The sequence below is a fragment of the Musa acuminata genome, chromosome BXJ2-9 (genome assembly GCF_036884655.1).
Source record: "Musa acuminata AAA Group cultivar baxijiao chromosome BXJ2-9, Cavendish_Baxijiao_AAA, whole genome shotgun sequence".
NCBI lineage: Eukaryota > Viridiplantae > Streptophyta > Magnoliopsida > Zingiberales > Musaceae > Musa > Musa acuminata.
The window spans coordinates 7414347-7429307 of record NC_088346.1 but is presented as its reverse complement, the minus strand read 5'-3'; the positions used below and the strand labels follow the sequence as shown (position 1 = coordinate 7429307).

At 37.8% G+C, this 14961-nt stretch overlaps 2 protein-coding genes across 12 annotated transcripts; one reads left to right on the top strand and one right to left on the bottom strand.

Annotated features, from left to right (window-relative positions):
- Positions 1 to 3486: 3486 nt before the first annotated feature.
- LOC103997592 (protein FLOURY ENDOSPERM 6, chloroplastic) lies at positions 3487 to 14737 on the bottom strand. Of its 11 annotated transcripts, none has more exons than XR_010491196.1 (10): positions 13840 to 14737; positions 13581 to 13732; positions 10869 to 10940; positions 10536 to 10768; positions 9179 to 9324; positions 8944 to 9091; positions 8222 to 8377; positions 7629 to 7697; positions 5307 to 7117; positions 3487 to 5098 (listed from the first exon to the last, which is right to left on the bottom strand). XR_010491196.1 is itself a non-coding variant. In XM_065125249.1 (8 exons), exons 1-7 carry the CDS (start codon positions 14376 to 14378, stop codon positions 8321 to 8323), a joined length of 1347 nt encoding a protein of 448 aa, XP_064981321.1. In that variant the 5' UTR covers positions 14379 to 14736; the 3' UTR covers positions 7207 to 7697; positions 8272 to 8320. The 11 variants fall into 11 exon arrangements, 3 of the variants coding, with proteins under 3 accessions (XP_064981321.1, XP_018673654.2, XP_064981322.1); XR_010491194.1 differs by having other exon boundaries at positions 5307 to 7129; positions 8272 to 8377; XR_010491195.1 differs by having other exon boundaries at positions 8272 to 8377.
- On the top strand, positions 4388 to 5138 carry LOC135622915 (thioredoxin H2-1-like). Its single transcript, XM_065125251.1, has 3 exons — positions 4388 to 4521; positions 4604 to 4726; positions 4811 to 5138. The coding sequence occupies exons 1-3, from the start codon at positions 4417 to 4419 to the stop codon at positions 4955 to 4957; spliced, it is 375 nt and encodes a 124-aa protein (XP_064981323.1). The 5' UTR covers positions 4388 to 4416; the 3' UTR covers positions 4958 to 5138.
- Positions 14738 to 14961: the final 224 nt, after the last annotated feature.

Genomic DNA, 14961 nt, shown 5'->3' with positions numbered 1-14961 from the left:
TATTGTGATAAATGATACCAAAGTAAAAAACAAAAATACATGCCATTGGTTTTGCACGATGGATAAGATTGTGGACCGCAGAGGATTCCTCGAGTGGCAAAGAAAGGAAGCCCAAAAGCTGGCAATAATAGAGGGGAATGCATCAATCTGCCTTGCTAACATTTAGTGGCCATCGCTATAGGAACAAAGCAAAGTAGGAGAAACCTACAAATCGATTCCTTCTTTTATCACAATATTTTCATCATTGAGCAAATTATCTCAACAAATAATATAATTCTAAGATATAATGTACGTTGGATTCTTTCATGCATTCATGAGTTAGATTTTGATTAGGATGAGCTATGGTTGGTACCTCATATCATCCTATCCTATCCTATGAGTCTTGGATTCAAATTATTATACACTATAAAGATCTTTTCCTATTATTTGTTGTTATAAGAGACGATATGTGGAATACAATTTCAAACCATCACTGAGTTCAATATCTTATGTGCGAATTTATTAGATAAAGCTTTGAACCTTCTTCGTCATTTGGTAAGTAGATTTAGTACATCGTCATAAGATTAATATTTCATGTGTAAAAATTTATCGGTGAGATTTTAAACTCTCACAACCTTTAATAGGTAGATTAGTACGTCACCCCTACTGAACTAATATTTTAAGTTAGATTTTATCAGATAAGATTTGAAATCATCGATAATTGATAAGTGAATCTAATACATCCCCCCATACTAATATTATATATATATATATATATATATATATATATATATATATATATATAAATTATCTCAAAAGTTTTAAATCTTTCACCTTCTTGAGTGAGTCTCACCTATCATTATCATCATACTAATATTTATCAATCTTTGATAAGTGAGTCCAATTTGATAGTCTTCGTCTCAAATCTAATCGATTATTAGTTTGATCGTTGAGCATATACAATATATAAAATTTTAATTCCTTTAATAGTATATATATATATATATATATATATTGATTTTATTTTTGTGGATGAGGGTGACAAATGAACTAATCGAATGAATCGTGATGAAATTTGATAAGTATGAATATATTCATTTTAATTTGATGATGACATGATAGATGAACTAATGGGATTACAACCCTTTGCGGTGGGTGTGATAGGGTGCATGTCATGCCTCCTATTAAAAAAGATTCACATCTCTTAATGTTTCCTATACTTCAGCCTTCATTACCTCTCCTAAAAGTTGGCTAAAACTTTCACTTTCAAACAAAAAGAAAATATGCTAAATTAGCATATTATTTTTTTATAACAAGTCGATAAAATTCTTTCATCCTATCGAGGACCGACACACAAATGTTAACCTAACGTAAACGATAAAGTTGATTGTCTAAACCTACTACAATGTCAATGTCAATCAATCGAAACAGAAAATATTCTTTGAATTATTTTTTAAAAAAATAATTCAAAAATATTTTCCTAATTACATGTTATAAATAGGAAATTATTCTCTGCTGATAATTTTAAAATATTTTCCTCCTTCAAATATCATACCTTTGAGAATATTTATTTAATTAAATAAAAAATAGGCATTAACTATTCTTCGAGATTCGTATGGTAGGATGATTATCACGATGCATCGAGGTTCTAGATAAGATTAGATTGGATCGACGATAGATTTCGAGACTAACATTACATATCTTAAGGAAAGCAACTCAGGTCGACTACCATCTTCCGGTTCAAAAATAGTACACAGCTAACAGAGAGTTACTTGTCCTACTTAGCACCATGAAAGAGAGATGATGCTAACATGTGAAGTTGACACACACACACACAGGAGGAGGAGGAGGAGGAGGAGAAGCGTGTGAGAATTCTCTTTCAACCATTTGATATAAATTTGTGCACATTTTTCCACCATGCAGCTCTATAGGTTTGGACTTCTCTCACACTCTCCAGGTGTTAGAAATTGCAGCCAACTCGATTTGGATCACCCACCCCACCATTTTTATCCTCTGCTTGGTGACCTGTCTCAGAAGGCAGCAGGAAGAAGACAGAAGAAGGATAGCTACCTTTTACAATGGCAGAGGAGTTGGGTTACTTACTTGTCCATTGGAAAAGAAGCTTCTTCGATTGGTTAATTAATTGCTCTGTTTCCTGTCACATAGGAAAGCTTTGGTGACAAGTAGAAGCTAGTAATCTTTTGCCTGCCACCTTTTGTTGTTTCAGATCCAAGAGCTTGTGAGATTTTTATTCTTTTGTTACATCTTTCATCCAAGTTGATGGATCAGATAGACAAGGAAGCTGCAGGATTAAAAGAACAATGGTTGAGAATTTTGGATCAGATGGTAGGACTTTTCATCCACTGAAGTTTGTGAGAACAGATCACAGTTCAGTAGTTGTGTTGGGTGAGACATCATGTCAAATTGAACAATGGGCTCTTATTTCTCTTCCAAAATGAAGGATTAGGTTTAATTTTCTTATATGAAACTCTGAAGTTTTTGTATTCTTCTGAGCTGAAATATATCAAATCGGATTAGATGTGACTAAAGTATTTACGTTAAAAAAAAAAGAATAATTCACTGATAATATGTTCAATAGGATCCTCCTCCTTCGATGCTCGATTTCGAAATAGGTCGGAAATGAAGATATTACTAGATGGAGATATTAAATGTGAAATTAAAGAGAAAAGAGTTTGTCCATAGATTTTTTTTATTTCAATTATATGATGTTGTAATAATTCTTTCTGAATGTAAGGTTGTGAAATTAATAAGGGCAGGAACATAAATTGTTTTCTTTCTTATTATTTATCAGACAAGAATAGATGGAATTTTATATCTTTTTTTCTGTTTAGATTATTACTGATGAAACAGTATAAAGGACTGATATCATGACTTTTCTTTGTGATCTCAGACAAAGACAGATGTGGAGAAAGTTCAAATGATTTAATTACTCAGACCATAACTGCACAGTTTAGACACATCAAGAAATGTTTATTGTCTTTTGGTTCAAAGTAGGAGTAAAACACAACATACCTCTGTAGATCTAAGCAGCATCTAACCCAACCATTCATGATGATTGTCATGGAAAGACTACTTTTTTTTTTTTGAGAGGCAACAAAATAAATAGAGGCATTCTGGATAATGGAGTGGTTGATTTGACGAGGAATAAAGCATTGAAGCACGTTCAAAGATGAAGTTGATGTTGTGTTCATTCACCAAATGGATGCCTCAGCAGTGCTGCTTTCTTTGCATCACCTTTATAGGTTAAAAGTTGGAGGTACTGTTTGTCTTGTGGAGAAAGTTTGGACTCAGCCAATTGACAACCTAATACCTGATGTTTGGATGAGAAGATTATTCTATTCCATCCGGAAGTCATTCTTATGGTGCATCAACTTTGTTTTTGATGTGACCATTAAACTTAGTGTCATTTTTCTAAGTTAAGTGTGCTTACGCGAGAGCAATATTAAGTGTGCTTACTCGAGAGCAATATTAGGACGGATCCATGACTTCATTTTTCAAAGGTAAACATGCTTTCTCGAGAGCAATATTAGGATAGAGGACAGTGTTTGAAGCTCCAACTTAAAAAACATGGGGGAGCATGAAATGTTTAGCCCAACACTAATCAGACAATTTGACACCCATCTTGTGAGATCAACATGTTCATGAGATCTGATGAATTTTACCTAACACAGGTGTATCTTTTTCATCCAAACAAACATATAAACAATGAGGATGCCAATCCAAATTAGTCATCCGTACTACACATTATAACTGGAAGATTAAGCTGCAAACACTCTGAGGGAAGACATTGGTAACCAAGGCCTAGCTTGGTGGTGGTTTAATCCTCCTGGAAGCAATGCACAAGCATTCAAAAGAGGAAGAGGAAGAGAGTAGTTGCATGATGAACTGCCAATTTAATCCTTCATCACAACCAGAGAGTAGAGAGTACAACCACATAGTTTGGTGATCTTTCTCCAGAGGTCATGCTAAAGTCATTCTTCTCCTTTCAATCTGTTTGTGGATTTTCCTGGTGTTGCCATTATGCCTAAGTGATAAGAATCCCCCATTTGTTTCTCCCTTCACACTCTTTATGTCATGGATTACAAGACCAGTTTGTGTTGCACTCTCATTGCACGAGGAACGCAAGGTTTTGATTCCTGTGCACAGTTCACACAGAAGAACATCTCCTCCAATATGTATGGAATCACTTCCGTTCATAGTCTACCAGAATCTAATTCTTCTGTTCAGGGTGGAAATTCCATCTGCTTTTTTCCTTGGTTCGTAGAGCTAAGAATCAGATACCAGCACCAAGTTCTGCTGCACTGAAACATATGGATTTCATCAGCTTCTCCACTGTATTTAAAGGACTTAGATCAGACAAAGATAGCTCAATTTGTTTGTTGTGGAAAGAACACTTCTCTGAAGCTAAGAGGAAGAATGGGTAATTTGTTCTCCAGGACAAGCAGCAGTCTGGTCATCACAATCCACAGCAAAGGAAAATGGAACCAGCACTGGCAGTCGCATTTGGCATCCAACAAGCTGGTACATACTAATACCCACCAATCCAAACCCCAACCTTTTGCAGTCTTCATCTTCTTGATGACTCCACTTGTTGCATTGCAAGATGGTGATTGACTTCTCGTCGTCCAATTGCGGGCCATGCCGTTTCATCGAGCCGGAGATCAATGCCATGGCGGCAAGGTACACTGAGATCGAGTTTGTCAAGATTGACGTCGACAAGCTCATGGTGAGTTCCACTCTATCTGCTTCACTACCATCAGTTTATGCCACTTCAAACTGAAGAGCTTACGGTTGGGGTGATCTACCGCAGGAGGTGGCGGAGAAGTGGGACGTGGAGGTGGTGCCGACTTTTGTGCTGGTAAAGAGAGGGAAGGAGGTTGGCAGAGTTGTCGGTGCCGACAAGAAGGAGCTCGAGGAGACGATCCAGCAGCAGCAGCAGCATCAGCAGCGGTACTGAAGAAGAAGGAGAACCGATGCTTCATGTCTCCTGCAGATGAATGATGGGAGCTCTTCATTCCCTTCCTTTCCCTTCTTCCTTCTAGGCAAACTTGTTCTAGGGTTTATGCTCTTGTTCCATTCTCCTAGCTGCTGCTGTGTTCTATGAATCAATCAATCAATGAAGTTTTCATAGTAAGTCATGAATATGCAAGTTAATTGAAGTTATTGCACGGAAGATGAGGAATTCTGAAAGGCAAACATCATGCATGCATTTAATGTAAACAATTGTTTCACGTGAGATGAGGATCGACCATTCTTAAAAGTTCATATTGCACCCACATAGAAAAAGGGAGGAGGAAACATCTAACCTCAGCTCTCTCATCTCTGAGCTCTCCGAGACTAATCAGTTCAGGTAAGATCCAACCTGCATCACCATTCTGTAAGTTCCAGCTTTGTTACACATAAGAAACTGTGCCATCTTTCTGAACTAATAGCAGTATGTGTATATGTGTTCCAATCGTGCATTCAACCGTTGCCAAGTCATATCATCAGCTGAACAGTTCATTCTTACTGCAACCAAATTATGGTGTGCATGCTTAGCTTTTCAGAATTTTCCTCCATCAAGATTACCCTTTTCCTTCTCCTCCTGCTACCTATTGTTGTAACTAAATACATCGTTAAACATGATGCATGCATCAATTGTAAACAATTGTTTCACGTGAGATGAGGACCGAACATTCTTAAAAGTTCATATTGCACCCACATAGAAAAAGAGCGGAGGAAACATCTAACCTCAGCTGTCTCATCTCTGAGCTCTGCTACACTGATAAGTTTAGGTAAGATCCAACCTGCACCACCATTCTGTAAGTTCCAGCTTTGTGACACTCATAGGGATCTATGCCATGTTTCTCAACTAATAGCAGTATGTGTATGTGTTCTAATCGTGCATTGCAAGTTGCAACCACTGCCAATTCATATGATCAGCTGAACAGTTCATTATTACTGCAACCAAATTATGGTGTGGATGCATAGCTTTTCAGAATCTTCTTCCATCAAGATCATCCTTTTTCTTTTCCTCCTGCTACCTACTCTTGTAACTTAATCCACCGGGTTGCTCAAGTGTTTTCTCGTCTACAGGCTCGAGCCCACTGATGCTTTACCACTGTTTATGAGAAACTCTCTTCTAATCGTTTTGTTTACTTCAACCTCCTGACTTTGTCTTCATGTTTTCACAGGTTCAGAACTCTTGACATGGCTGCAACTGCAACTCAAAAAGAACAGAGTGAACCAGATGGATTTGCTGCAAATCCATGGCACCTCCGGGCCCTGTATCAAGCACGTAAAATGCCCTGAGAGGACCCAGATCTGATCATGGTCCCATGGCTCGAAAGGTCCATCCATTCCATCATCGTGATGGCAGTCGCTGCCTGGTGTGATCAGAGAGCGGCGGAGGATCTCTGTATGCAGTTCACCAGCAAAATTACCACCAATGGCAGCATTATCTTACCATTCTCTTCTCCATGGTTGATCCCCACTCATCATTCTTGGTCTCTGGGCTTAGGTTGATCTGCAACTTGGAGAAGAACAGGATATTTCTACGTGCATCTATCCATCAAGTTTTCCAAAGAAACAGCTGAACACAGATCAGGCGTTGCAATATGGAATGTGTTTGTGACTTCACAGGTCATGGAAATATAAACCAGGGGTAAAGTCTCTAGTGATGTGTTGCACTTCTTGAATCTTCTTCCCATTTAAGCTCTCAAATTTTGCTACATTAAGCATGCAGCGGCAGACCAAAAAAAGGAATGGCATTACAGCAATGCAACTTATTGATGAAATCTATGCAAAATGCACATAAGACCCTGCACGAGGTAAGGTTATCGCATTTGCCAAGTAAAAGATAAATTTATGAATTTACTCCCAGGAAAATTAGATTCATGGATGTCTACGTTTGATGAATGTACATATCAACATGTGTATGCATACTTCTCAAAGAATATATTTATAATCCAAAGCTTCAAAAGGGCAAATATTAAGATGCAAATGCTTACAAGGTTTGGGATCTTCCAGTACTGAAGTCCCATCTAATTCAGCATTCAGCCATCAGTTCTGGACAGAAGCTCTTGGTTATTGCACCATCCCAACAAATGCCCAGTTCTTGGATAGTATGTCATCTGGACTGGAAGAGGTGCTTGGAAAGTGGTAAGGATCAGCCTGGTTAGTATCTAAAATTTACCCAACAATTCATACAAAAAGCACAGAGAAAAATGAGGCAAAATTTTGCTGAGAGCTATGCTCATCATTAGTTATCAGTCTTTGGAACAAAGGGCGATGAACTATCATGATCAGATCACCGTTCGTGCAAAAAGCACCACCTACAGAAAGAAGACATCACACAGGTTGTCTGTTTGCTCTCGGAACATGAAGAACAAAGCTGAACTGGAACATTAGACTGAATCAGTCGCGTGTGTGGCTGCAACAATTTATAGATCCCAACCAGGTATGCATATCATCAATCGACAATAAGGAGGTTATTCTCATGACCATTGTTGTGCACGATAGGGTGCAGTGGATCAGTTTTCCACACACCATCAACAATGAACTTGATCTGTTCCAAAACACAATAGTATTTTGTTGTCCTCTGGAATCATGTGAAAGAATCAGTGGTCAAGAGATGAACTGTCGCTTACCTCATACCGGCCAGGGTACAATTTTAGCTGTAAAGTGAAGATACAGGAACTTGATCTTTCCATCCTTCTCTGAAAATATTATATTGAAACATTATAAATAAGCCAGAATCCACAAATTTATGTGATGAAATGAATATAAGAAAACTAGAACATCTGAAGTTATAAAACATAATATATCACATGACAAAAAGTAGGAATATCAGATGATACTCAATTTGTTGAGCTTCGAGTTAACAGCCCCACGTGTCCATGGGGACCATCATGGACAAGTGGTGAACTCACAGTTGAAACAGTCAAATCAAATTATGTGGATGATTTTAAGCAGCTGGCCAGCAAGTGGCTAGTTCAAGAGTCAAGTATGCTGCAAGTGGTCAGCTTAAAAGCCAGGCAAGATGTTGCATGATTCAGTTGTGGGATTGATATAAGTTTGGTAACACTTTCGGAGTTGCATGAGAGCTGATGGCTGCATGTAGATGACATGGCCAAAGTTGAGTTAGTACGTATGTGGTTCAGATAGTCTATGGTACAGAGCTATGATGTGATTGAGGCAGCCTGTGGCAGGGTGGAGTGATGATCAAGATCTCACAAATTACTTGTGGTTTGATGCTCAAGTGAATAGTCTTTTCCTCGGATGATGTCTCACATGTGTCTTTGGCCCCTTGCCAATGAGCAGGTTCCAGGTCTCCCTCCAATCAAAATTCAAGGACATCATCTGCTCTCACCAATTCTTTCATGCCAAGCAGGCAGCCCTGGAAGACAGAACTGGTCCTGTAAATTCTTATGCCAAGTAGCAACTGAGATATCAAGAGAAGCATGAGCATTCGTCTACCTTCTCTCCTTAGTTTCTTAAAAAAATTACTTACAGCGTTCTCATATTCTGAAAAATTACATGGCGGCATGAAAGATGCAACCATTATACTTTCAAGTGTTTCCCATTGTAGGATTCCTTTGATCATAATTATAAAGTTTATGCTAATCAAGCAGGCATATATCAAATTAGCAGACGGAACTGACCAATCAAAAACTACTATCGAGTGAGAGGTACCCAACTAATCAATGATAGCGAGCTTTCCAACTTTTTTTAGAGATTCTGGGACAAAATAAAATTTTATCTCCCTGACAGGTTACACTCAACAGCCAAAACTAAAAAAAAGCTCAAAAAGAACAAAATTAAAGCCCGCATTCATTGATCATAATTCTTATAATTATTTACATTCATAAACATATGAACTAAAACTAAATCCACATTTTACCATGTAACAATATACATCATCTATCACACAAACTGACTCTTAAAACCATAGAATAAACAAACCTGACCAGTCCACCCATCAAAAGACCCTGCAAGTAAAACCTCTGAAGCAGAATTAGGCCAGACTATATAGGCCATACGAAGAAGATGTAAAGCATTTTGAGCAGCATCAATTCTTTTCTGTCTCTCTTCCATTACTTTTCGTGCTTCCCTATGAGATAAACACCAAGATCACTAACAAATATAGTGAGGACAGAATTCAGGAAAGATTCAAGACAAAGCTATGAAAATTGCCTACATGATCTTAAATGACAAGTTTCCTTCTAAAACTGCCAATTTTGCTCGAACTGACTGCAACTTATCTCGGGCATTCACTATCTCAGTCTCTTGGAATTCCCAAGCATCAGAAGGTCTATGTAGCTCATCTATCGAGTTTCCTTGGTGCTGAATAACCACAAATAATTGAGAATAGTAGTTGAATTTTTAAAATTTCACTGTTATATAGACTAAATGACAACTGAGTAAATAAACCAAATTAAATCCAATATGTGATACAGATATTTGCACATCATATGAGCAAATTGTTTTCTTCATGTTTTCAGAATCCAATGACATTCCACATAATATATACCGAGGACTACATAATATCTACTACCTCGGTTGCAAATTAAGTCATGCAAACAAGATTCAATATAAAATTATCCTAGACATGAAATGAGGTCTTTAAGAAAGGACAAAGAAAAGACAAGCATACTATACGTTCATCACAAAAAAAGTTGAAGCACCAATAGTACACAAACCTCAATTGTATTCTTTCTTCAAAGGTTATTAATATATTGGTCCCTATATTTGGATTAATTACTGAACAATTCTCACTTTTTTATTTTATATAATCCAACACCACTACTTTTAAGTTTACACGAAACTAATCTCTCATTTTTCATCTAAAGATTAGCATATTATAGTATTTTTAATCATTTTTAACTCATTACAACGTATTCATGAAACTAATATCTCATTTTTCATCTAAGAAACAACAGTAAACAAATTGATAAGATTTTATACAAGAAAGGAATAATAAATTAACAAAAAAAATGAAAAGAAGTGTATTCAATTATCATATGTTTCTTTAAACAAAGGGGTAATAATGTCATTTTGCATGTCTGGTTAGGGTGAGAAACTGAATTAAGTTCAATTTTATCAAATAGCTGGCAAAGGTAAATGATGGAAATTGAAATGTGATATAAAAAAAGGCACTGTTAAATGTTAATAACTTTCATCCAAAGGTTAGAAAAAGAAACATCACAAAAGATCAGTACAATAATAACCACATCAATACAAAAAATTAGATGCAGCAATTACGTTGACTACATAAACTTGGAATCACCATCTGATTACTGAGACAGCAGATTTTAACATCTTCAGAAAGATAACTAACCATAAGTCCAAGGGTTAAAGATTCAAGAAGCTAATATACTTCAGCAATTATGTTTTCTAGGAGTTTTCCACTATCTTTAAGATGAATGTAAAGATATTGCATCCCATATTGATAGGTAAAGAAACACTAAACAATGAGATATGAAGGAAAATGCACAGATTGTAAAGTCCACAAACAAATTATACATATTAACAAAATGAAGAAAGACATGGCATACCTTATGTGAAACAACACCATTAGCTCTAGATCTAACTAACCAAAGTGCAGAGCTAAGATCTGCCTCCAAGTGCTGAAGATGTAAATGTCTCTGACTTTTGTCAGCAAATGACTCCTTCATCCCATTATGAGACATAAATGAGTTCTGAGTTTGTATATGCATAGTGCTCCATTCAACTTTTAAAGAGTCATCCTCTAACATCTTTCTGTCATCAGTGGGAACAGTTTCAGCAACTGCAAAGCACAAAGTTTGTGACATGAATTGACATAGAAATTTAAATTGCAAAGCACAATTTGTGAAAGTACTGTCGAACTCCACTATAGAAAAACCTGCCCTTTGAATGCTCCAACTCCTCCACGTCTGGCACTGAACTTTTTGTGCCATTAACATCTTCCAATTTCCCACCTTGAGTATGTACACCATCAGAATCATGTAAAAAGAAATATTCAGATTCTGCTGAATCATATTGATGTTTCTCTCATTGCCAGAAACAGCCAACTTATGGGCAATTAATACTACATATGAATTAATGAAAGATCTAAATTTGTAAAGACTTGCATAAACATAATTTTCAAAAAGGGACAATTCATTAATAAAAGATGTGATCATCAGTTTGTGGACCAGCATCAGAAAAGGTATAATCCAAAGCTTCCATCAAACTCAGGCACAGCCAACCCAGCATATAAACAAGGCTAAAACCTTTGCTTGGTGTTGGGACCAATCTTGTTTCATTTTACACAATCTATCAATGTTGTCACAAGTCCAGGCAGTCTGCCTAGGTGCTTGAGATAAGTGCCGTATATGGATCATCCATGGACTGGGGGACAATCTATATCTATTCAATATATCAACAGATTAGGTAATAACTGGATCATCTAAGAATAAGCATGAGCCACATCTGATTCTAATCAGATTGGTTCGCAGACTGGGTTGGAGTGAGGGATGGATAGCCAAGGCAGATCATGATCCAAATTAGTATGGATTATCTGGTTAGGATTTGAGGTTCTAAATCCAAAAAGATGTAATCTAACAAAAACTAGAAAAAAACCTATTATCTAGTTTACAGTGTATTTTATGTATATGATTATCATATGTGGTGATGACTCATATCTCCAGTGGTGGCTGAAATGACTCGGAGGCTAAGGAAGGCTGATCATGAGTTGCCTGTGAGGGACTCTCCAATACTAAGTTAGCACAAGGATAAAGAGGAGACAAGAAAAGAAAGGACAACAATCAGAGACATAATGTCGTGTTTGGTTCTGTGCCACTGCACAATATGACATACATTAAACTCATCAAAGATCCCCTATATAAAAGTCAAAAATCAAAATTAAGAGGACAAAAAATGATATTTTGTATCACCATTGTCAAAACCCTAAATTATAGTCTAGGCACCTATTAATGATACAAGCCTCCATGGAAATGCTGAGTGCCCTGCAGATTACAAGAGGGTTGGCACTGCAGGTCACCATCTGCTGGAGCAAAAGGTAATAGATTTCCCTGAGCTTTCATATCATTTTCTCTGATTCTTTATGCCTCTTCCAAAATCCAATACTAAGTTAATATGGACAATGGAAGAAAAACATGCAAGCAAAATCCACTGAACACCATGTGATTAACTGAACTGATTAAAATCGACCCAGATTACCAGAATGGGAATGACTAAAGAAGATGATGTAAGGCTGCAAGTTTGGTTATAAATTTCAACAAGGTACAAGTTTCTAGAACCTTATATTTATCACTAATAACTTTGTGGGATATTGCTAATGAACTCTCAAATTAGTTAGATCTTCTTGCTCAAATAGAAAAATTATCATTGACTACTTTCTCAATTGCTCCTTTCCAAAATGGCATCACATGCTTAATATTTCACTAGCAACATAAATTGCCACATTAAAATTAAAGGGGGTTTGGCGGCAAAGCATAGCTATCATTGGAAAAGAGGAAAAAAAAAACATAGCAATTTATTTTCTTACGTATATCTGATACCTATAATTCCTTTCATCAGAACTCATGCTTCTTCATCATAACTGTGGAGTGCAGCAAAGCAACAGAATGTTTTACACATATTATCTCTGTCTACTAGGTGGGCCTTCAGACTTCAACAGCTTCAAATTTGTTGAACTCAGAGTTCAAAGTTTTAGAGAGAAAAAAAAAACTGAAAACCAACAAACACAATGTCATGCATCATCAATTTTTTCCCAAATAATTACGTGTGCAACTCCATTGTCTATGCTAATGTTGAAAAAGAGAATCATTCAAGAAAGTGTTCTCCTTAGATATCACCTAAAAACACCATAGATTTCCCTCGTGTGAGACTGGTGTCACTCATCTCTTTGTAACAAAATGTACTATCAGCCTATTCTCCATGCGATATCTCACATCCATTTAAATAATTATTCTCATCTCATGCATCATTGTTGACTTCTGATCTACTTCTAAGCAGATACCTTCTAGTTAAACTATCATGAATCTGTTAGTACTAAACTATCTCATCTATGCTAATATAACAGAAACTACTTTGTTACAGACAATATGGATCCAACAGATGAATGTACCAAACCCCTACGCATCAGGCATGATTTTTATGAAGCACTAAGCATGGAGGGAAGTTCATAAGGGACATAGGCTGTCAAGCATCTTACATTGAGGTTTAACATATCAGAAATGTTGCATACGGCAAAAACTTTGTCTTACTCCAAAAATCTTTCCTTAAGGTCGTGTTGTTAGAGATACAAAAGGTGCACCAAAGACAAGCTGAAACTTCCTGATGTGCATTAGATTAACAAAGTCGGTACATCCAAAACCATAACCGGCAATAGGTGATCCTAACCCAATCAAAGGCAAACTCACATGTTGCATATATTGTACTGCAGCTTTGGCCGTTGGGCAACAACTCATAAGACAATATAGATGATAAGAATTTATCAATTACCAGGGAACAATCTAAATATCTTAGATGCCAGAAGAGAAGCAATAGCAGCTTCACTATGATAAGCAAGCTAATTGGTCTCTATCTTAAACCCCGACAAAAAGAAAACCAACCTGTATATCCTGGATCATGTACAGCATTCCTCCATGAGTCTCGACCATTCACCACTTTCCCTCTTGAAGCCAGCGCAAGAGACAAGCTCCTCTCTTTCTCCAGCCTGCTCAATATCCCCTCGACCCCACCATCCTCGAGATTCTCCGTCTCCCTTAAAAGCATTCAAACAAACAATCAAAGAAACAAATTAACCAGAGCAGCAATGAATAGCGAGTTAATAAATCAACGAATCATTCAAGAAACGTAAGCTTCACTCACAATGATCTCCCGGAAAAAGATGGGGCAGCGGAACGATCCTCACAACCCAGAGCAGTTGCAGGATTAGTCCCCAAAGAACCGTTAAGAACCCTTTCTTGATCGACTTCACCATCTTCTTGAGCGACGTCACTCATTGATTGCGACCCATCGATTACTTCCTCGCCGCCATCATCAAGATCCCACCCAAAGGTGAGCCAGCCGCCCTGCGCAGCCACGGTCTCCGCCAAGTCGGCCCTCCCGGCGGCGACGAGCTCGTCCCTGGTTGGGAAGTCCATCGGCTTCGCGGACCTCCGCATGAACTCGTAAATCTCGGCCTCCACGTCCATACTCCTTGGCGCCATCGCAAACGCATCCTCCTCCTCCCTCGCTTTCACGACGATCTCCTTCCTCCTCCCACTCCTCCACCCGCAGATTCTAGTCCTCGACGGGTGGAGCACCCCTAAAGAACCGATCTTGGCATGGAATGGAGCTACGAATCTCGGCGTGGGGAGGGAGGGGAGGAAGGAGGAAGGAGTTGCGACAGAAGGAGGAGAATACATATCCCCACATCACCCCAAGCCGCAACCTTTGCGGTCAGCGGAGGAGGGATCTGTAGTGCCGCAAAAAGGTGCGCCTTTCTTGCTTGCCTCCTCAACAAGCGAAGCAAAACGGAATCAATTAAAGAGGCACAAGGAATGGTAGAAAGCAAAAAAAGGAGGGAAGGGGAAAGAAAGAATTAACGGAAGGAGAGGAAATGTTGAGAGCCGGAGAACGAGAATTCTCTCACGGACAAGATCTCGGCTTGGTTCTTCTCTCTGAAAGAAACGGGAGAAGAATGGAGAAGAAGAATGCTCCCATGGAAGGAGTGGGAAGGAAGAAGAAGAAGAATTCCAACTCCAACGGGGAGGGTATTTTATCATTTATCTCCCCCACAAGATTTATATTCAACAAAATGCTCCTTTTATTGAGTTCTTAATGGTTTTACAAAGCTTAGTTACCACCTGACATCTATGCTCGTATTTGTTTCCTACTTTCATCTTAAATTCGATTGATAGGTGTTTGCTACTTATCCCAAAACTTGATTTAAGTATCTATTGTTCGACTTTGATTCATATTGAATTCGATTAATAGGCATATGAGAGT